The sequence below is a fragment of the Pelophylax lessonae genome, assembly GCF_965119305.1.
Source record: "Pelophylax lessonae genome assembly, chromosome: 12".
In the NCBI taxonomy this organism is placed as follows: Eukaryota; Metazoa; Chordata; class Amphibia; order Anura; family Ranidae; genus Pelophylax; species Pelophylax lessonae.
The window spans coordinates 1,516,779-1,523,663 of NC_138779.1; the positions used below are offsets into that span (position 1 = coordinate 1,516,779).

At 58.6% G+C, this 6,885-nt stretch overlaps 1 protein-coding gene across 1 annotated transcript in view; it reads right to left on the reverse strand.

Moving 5' to 3' along the window:
• Nucleotides 1-6,733, reverse strand: part of VPS13D (vacuolar protein sorting 13 homolog D) — a 431,274-nt gene extending 424,541 nt beyond the window's left edge. The window contains exons 1-2 of the mRNA XM_082274036.1: nt 6,669-6,733; nt 753-906 (exon numbers count right to left, since the gene is read on the reverse strand). Of these exons, the coding sequence (XP_082130162.1) occupies nt 753-849 (97 nt within the window). The 5' untranslated portion in view covers nt 850-906; nt 6,669-6,733. The remainder of the gene's footprint in view (nt 1-752; nt 907-6,668) is intronic.
• Nucleotides 6,734-6,885: the final 152 nt, after the last annotated feature.

Sequence of the window (6,885 nt, forward strand, 5' to 3'; positions counted from 1 at the left end):
AGAGAGAGGGGGGGGAGAAGGAGACAGAGAGAGAGGGGGGGGAGAAGGAGACAGAGAGAGGGGGGGGGAGAAGGAGACAGAGAGAGGGGGGGGAGAAGGAGACAGAGAGGGGGGGGGGAAGGAGACAGAGAGGGGGGGGGGAAAGGAGACAGAGAGGGGGGGGGGAAAGGAGACAGAGAGGGGGGGGGGAAAGGAGACAGAGAGGGGGGGGGGGAAAGGAGACAGAGAGGGGGGGAAGGAGACAGAGAGGGGGGGGGGGGAAGGAGACAGAGAGGGGGGGAAAGAGACAGAGAGGGGGGGGGGGGAAGGAGACAGAGAGGGGGGGAAAGGAGACAGAGAGGGGGGGGGGAAAGGAGACAGAGAGGGGGGGGAAAGGAGACAGAGGGGGGGGGGAAGGAGACAGAGGGGGGGGGGAAAGGAGACAGAGGGGGGGGAAAGGAGACAGAGGGGGGGGAAAGGAGACAGAGGGGGGGGGGAAAGGAGACAGAGGGGGGGGGGAAAGGAGACAGAGAGGGGGGGGGAAGGAGACAGAGAGGGGGGGGAAGGAGACAGAGAGGGGGGGAAGGAGACAGAGAGGGGGGGGGGGAAGGAGACAGAGAGGGCGGGAGGGGGGGGGAGAAGGAGACAGAGAGGAATAGAAAGGAGAAGAAAAGACAGGGGGAAAGGAGACAGACAGAAGGATCTAGAAGCTGCCAGGTAATGTTTTTTTTCACTTCTCTGAGGTTCCCGTAGTGCAGAGGAAGCATTTTTACCTTTCAGTAGAGCTACAGACAGCTGGTGTGTGTTGAGGTTGCTGACATATTTGCCCAGGTAGGTGTTGAGGACCCAGGCCACCAATCCCTCCAACATGACGACAGAGTCAGGTCTGCTTCACCATCTCACCGAATGTTCATTCCTTGTGTATTCCTGGAATCATAGAATGGTGACGTCACATAATGTCTTCAAATCACTTTCCCAACACACGAGGACAGAGTTCAATGATTGGAGGAAGTAAGCTCTGTGCCCTTCTCTGCATTCTGTGCTCTGTGCCCTGCTCTGCATTCTGTGCTCTGTGCCCTTCTCTGCATTCTGTGCTCTGTGCCCTGCTCTGCATTCTGTGCTCTGTGCCCTGCTCTGCATTCTGTGCCCTGTGCCCTGCTCTGCCTTCTGTGCCCTGTGACCTGCTCTGCCTTCTGTGCCCTGTGACCTGCTCTGCCTTCTGTGCCCTGTGACCTGCTCTGCCTTCTGTGCTCTGTGACCTGCTCTGCCTTCTGTGCTCTGTGACCTGCTCTGCCTTCTGTGCTCTGTGACCTGCTCTGCCTTCTGTGCTCTGTGACCTGCTCTGCCTTCTGTGCTCTGTGCCCTGCTCTGCCTTCTGTGCTCTGTGCCCTGCTCTGCCTTCTGTGCCCTGTGACCTGCTCTGCCTTCTGTGCCCTGTGACCTGCTCTGCCTTCTGTGCCCTGTGACCTGCTCTGCCTTCTGTGCCCTGTGACCTGCTCTGCCTTCTGTGCTCTGTGACCTGCTCTGCCTTCTGTGCTCTGTGACCTGCTCTGCCTTCTGTGCTCTGTGACCTGCTCTGCCTTCTGTGCTCTGTGACCTGCTCTGCCTTCTGTGCTCTGTGACCTGCTCTGCCTTCTGTGCTCTGTGCCCTGCTCTGCATTCTGTGCTCTGTGCCCTGCTCTGCATTCTGTGCCCTGTGACCTGCTCTGCCTTCTGTGCCCTGTGACCTGCTCTGCCTTCTGTGCCCTGTGACCTGCTCTGCCTTCTGTGCTCTGTGACCTGCTCTGCCTTCTGTGCCCTGTGACCTGCTCTGCCTTCTGTGCCCTGTGACCTGCTCTGCCTTCTGTGCTCTGTGACCTGCTCTGCCTTCTGTGACCTGCTCTGCCTTCTGTGCTCTGTGACCTGCTCTGCCTTCTGTGCTCTGTGACCTGCTCTGCCTTCTGTGCTCTGTGCCCTGCTCTGCCTTCTGTGCTCTGTGCCCTGCTCTGCATTCTGTGCCCTGTGACCTGCTCTGCCTTCTGTGCCCTGTGACCTGCTCTGCCTTCTGTGCCCTGTGACCTGCTCTGCCTTCTGTGCTCTGTGACCTGCTCTGCCTTCTGTGCCCTGTGACCTGCTCTGCCTTCTGTGCCCTGTGACCTGCTCTGCCTTCTGTGCTCTGTGACCTGCTCTGCCTTCTGTGACCTGCTCTGCCTTCTGTGCTCTGTGACCTGCTCTGCCTTCTGTGCTCTGTGACCTGCTCTGCCTTCTGTGCTCTGTGACCTGCTCTGCCTTCTGTGCTCTGTGACCTGCTCTGCCTTCTGTGCTCTGTGACCTGCTCTGCCTTCTGTGCTCTGTGACCTGCTCTGCCTTCTGTGCTCTGTGACCTGCTCTGCCTTCTGTGCTCTGTGACCTGCTCTGCCTTCTGTGCTCTGTGACCTGCTCTGCCTTCTGTGCTCTGTGACCTGCTCTGCCTTCTGTGCCCTGTGACCTGCTCTGCCTTCTGTGCTCTGTGACCTGCTCTGCCTTCTGTGCCCTGCTCTGCCTTCTGTGCCCTGTGACCTGCTCTGCCTTCTGTGCCCTGTGACCTGCTCTGCCTTCTGTGCCCTGTGACCTGCTCTGCCTTCTGTGCCCTGTGACCTGCTCTGCCTTCTGTGCTCTGTGACCTGCTCTGCCTTCTGTGACCTGCTCTGCCTTCTGTGCTCTGTGACCTGCTCTGCCTTCTGTGCTCTGTGACCTGCTCTGCCTTCTGTGCTCTGTGCCCTGCTCTGCATTCTGTGCTCTGTGCCCTGCTCTGCATTCTGTGCCCTGTGACCTGCTCTGCCTTCTGTGCCCTGTGACCTGCTCTGCCTTCTGTGCCCTGTGACCTGCTCTGCCTTCTGTGCCCTGTGACCTGCTCTGCCTTCTGTGCTCTGTGACCTGCTCTGCCTTCTGTGCCCTGTGACCTGCTCTGCCTTCTGTGCCCTGTGACCTGCTCTGCCTTCTGTGCTCTGTGACCTGCTCTGCCTTCTGTGACCTGCTCTGCCTTCTGTGCTCTGTGACCTGCTCTGCCTTCTGTGCTCTGTGACCTGCTCTGCCTTCTGTGCTCTGTGACCTGCTCTGCCTTCTGTGCTCTGTGACCTGCTCTGCCTTCTGTGCTCTGTGACCTGCTCTGCCTTCTGTGCTCTGTGACCTGCTCTGCCTTCTGTGCTCTGTGACCTGCTCTGCCTTCTGTGCTCTGTGACCTGCTCTGCCTTCTGTGCTCTGTGACCTGCTCTGCCTTCTGTGCTCTGTGACCTGCTCTGCCTTCTGTGCTCTGTGCCCTTCTCTGCATTCTGTGCTCTGTGCCCTGCTCTGCATTCTGTGCTCTGTGCCCTGCTCTGCATTCTGTGCCCTGTGACCTGCTCTGCCTTCTGTGCCCTGTGACCTGCTCTGCCTTCTGTGCCCTGTGACCTGCTCTGCCTTCTGTGCCCTGTGACCTGCTCTGCCTTCTGTGCCCTGTGACCTGCTCTGCCTTCTGTGCCCTGTGACCTGCTCTGCCTTCTGTGCCCTGTGACCTGCTCTGCCTTCTGTGCTCTGTGACCTGCTCTGCCTTCTGTGCTCTGTGACCTGCTCTGCCTTCTGTGCTCTGTGACCTGCTCTGCCTTCTGTGCTCTGTGACCTGCTCTGCCTTCTGTGCTCTGTGACCTGCTCTGCCTTCTGTGCTCTGTGACCTGCTCTGCCTTCTGTGCTCTGTGCCCTGCTCTGCATTCTGTGCTCTGTGCCCTGCTCTGCATTCTGTGCCCTGTGACCTGCTCTGCCTTCTGTGCCCTGTGACCTGCTCTGCCTTCTGTGCCCTGTGACCTGCTCTGCCTTCTGTGCCCTGTGACCTGCTCTGCCTTCTGTGCTCTGTGACCTGCTCTGCCTTCTGTGCCCTGTGACCTGCTCTGCCTTCTGTGCCCTGTGACCTGCTCTGCCTTCTGTGCTCTGTGACCTGCTCTGCCTTCTGTGACCTGCTCTGCCTTCTGTGCTCTGTGACCTGCTCTGCCTTCTGTGCTCTGTGACCTGCTCTGCCTTCTGTGCTCTGTGACCTGCTCTGCCTTCTGTGCTCTGTGACCTGCTCTGCCTTCTGTGCTCTGTGACCTGCTCTGCCTTCTGTGCTCTGTGACCTGCTCTGCCTTCTGTGCTCTGTGACCTGCTCTGCCTTCTGTGCTCTGTGACCTGCTCTGCCTTCTGTGCTCTGTGACCTGCTCTGCCTTCTGTGCTCTGTGACCTGCTCTGCCTTCTGTGCTCTGTGACCTGCTCTGCCTTCTGTGCTCTGTGACCTGCTCTGCCTTCTGTGCTCTGTGACCTGCTCTGCCTTCTGTGCCCTGCTCTGGGAAAGAAGTCGGAGGAGTGACCCAGAAAAGTAGTTAGATCCTGAACCCGGAGGAGGAGTGACCCGGGAAAGTAGTCAGATCCTGAACCCGGAGGAGGAGTGACCGGGGAAAGTAGTCAGTTCCTGAACCCGGAGGAGGAGTGACCCGGGAAAGTAGTCAGATCCTGAACCCGGAGGAGAAGTGACCCGGGAAAGTAGTCAGATCCTGAACCCAGAGGAGGAGTGACCCGGGAAAGTAGTCAGATCCTGAACCCGGAGGAGGAGTAACCCGGGAAAGTAGTCAGATCCTGAACCCGGAAGAGGAGTGACCTGGGAAAGTAGTCAGTTCCTGAACCTGGAGGAGGAGTGACCCGGGAAAGTAGTCAGATCCTGAACCCAGAGGAGGAGTGACCCGGGAAAGTAGTCAGATCCTGAACCCAGAGGAGGAGTGACCCGGGAAAGTAGTCAGATCCTGAACCCGGAGGAGGAGTAACCCGGGAAAGTAGTCAGATCCTGAACCCGGAAGAGGAGTGACCTGGGAAAGTAGTCAGATCCTGAACCCGGAGGAGGAGTAACCCGGGAAAGTAGTCAGATCCTGAACCCGGAGGAGGAGTAACCCGGGAAAGTAGTCAGATCCTGAACCCGGAAGAGGAGTGACCTGGGAAATTAGTTAGTTCCTGAACCCGGAAGAGGAGTGACCCGGGAAAGTAGTCAGATCCTGAACCTGGAGGAGGAGTGACCTGGGAAAGAAGTCAGTTCCTAACCCAGAGGACGAGTGACCCGGGAAAGTAGTCAGATCCTGAACCCGGAGGAGGAGTGACCCAGGGAAAGTAGTCAGATCCTGAACCCGGAGGAGGAGTGACCCGGGAAAGTAGTCAGATCCTGAACCCGGAGGAGGAGTGACCCGGGAAAGTAGTCAGATCCTGAACCCGGAGGAGGAGTGACCCGGGAAAGTAGTCAGATCCTGAACCCGGAGGAGGAGTGACCCGGGAAAGTAGTCAGATCCTGAACCCGGAGGAGGAGTGACCCGGGAAAGTAGTCAGATCCTGAACCCGGAGGAGGAGTGACCCGGGGAAAGTAGTCAGATCCTGAACCCGGAGGAGGAGTGACCCGGGAAAGTAGTCAGATCCTGAACCCGGAGGAGAAGTGACCCGGGAAAGTAGTCAGATCCTGAACCCGGAGGAGGAGTGACCGCGGAAAGTAGTCAGTTCCTGAACCCAGAGGAGGAGTGACCCGGGAAAGTAGTCAGTTCCTAACCCAGAGGACGAGTGACCCGGGAAAGTAGTCAGATCCTGAACCCGGAGGAGGAGTGACCCGGGAAAGTAGTCAGATCCTGAACCCAGAAGAGGAGTGACCCGGGAAAGTAGTCAGTTCCTGAACCCAGAAGAGGAGTGACCCGGGAAAGTAGTCAGATCCTGAACCCGGAGGAGGAGTGACCCGGGAAAGTAGTTAGATCCTGAACCCGGAGGAGGAGTGACCCGGGAAAGTAGTCAGATCCTGAACCCGGAAGAGGAGTAACCCGGGAAAGTAGTCAGATCCAATATAGGGGTGAAGTGGGGGATGGGTATAACAGTCAGTGTGGGGGAGGGGGGATGGGTATGACAGTCAGTGTGGGGGGAGGGGAGGATGGATATGACAGTCAGTGATGGGGGAGGGGAGGATGGATATGACAGTCAGTGATGGGGGAGGGGAGGATGGATATGACAGTCAGTGATGGGGGAGGGGAGGATGGATATGACAGTCAGTGTGGGGGAGGGGGGGATGGGTATGACAGTCAGTGTGGGGGAGGGGGGGATGGGTATGACAGTCAGTGTGGGGGAGGGGGGGATGGGTATGACAGTCAGTGTGGGGGAGGGGAGGGTGGATATGACAGTCAGTGATGGGGGAGGGGGGGATGGGTATGACAGTCAGTGTGGGGGAGGGGAGGATGGATATGACAGTCAGTGTGGGGGAGGGGAGGATGGATATGACAGTCAGTGTGGGGGAGGGGAGGATGGATATGACAGTCAGTGTGGGGGAGGGGGAGATGGATATGACAGTCAGTGATGGGGGAGGGGAGGATGGATATGACAGTCAGTGATGGGGGAGGGGGGATGGGTATGACAGTCAGTGTGGGGGAGGGGAGGATGGGTATGACAGTCAGTGTGGGGGATGGATATGACAGTCAGTGTGGGGGAGGGGGGGATGGGTATGACAGGCAGTGATGGGGGAGGGGGAGGACAGTGCTGTCAGGTGAGCCCCCTCCCCCCCATTCACCTGTCACCTAGACCTGTGACAGGTGGCCCCGCCCCCCTCACCTCTGGGGTGTGACTCCGCCTCCCTCCTCAGCCTCTGACAGGCGGTTCTCACCCGGAATCCACTCGCCCCGCCCTCTCTGGGGTCCCTGAGGGCCACTCACCCGTGCACAGAGCTGCGCACTCACACCGCCATCTTTGTACTCCCATCCATCACATTCCACAGCCGGTGTTCTCCACTTCCGCCTTCAGACCGGAAGTAGGGAGCAGGAACCGCCAGAACCATAGAGAGGAGCGCCTATTTGATAGAGCGGTGTGTGATCTCCCCCTGGAGGATGGCGGTGGTATTGCAGACCCTCCAATTCCTGTCACTGGGGGGAT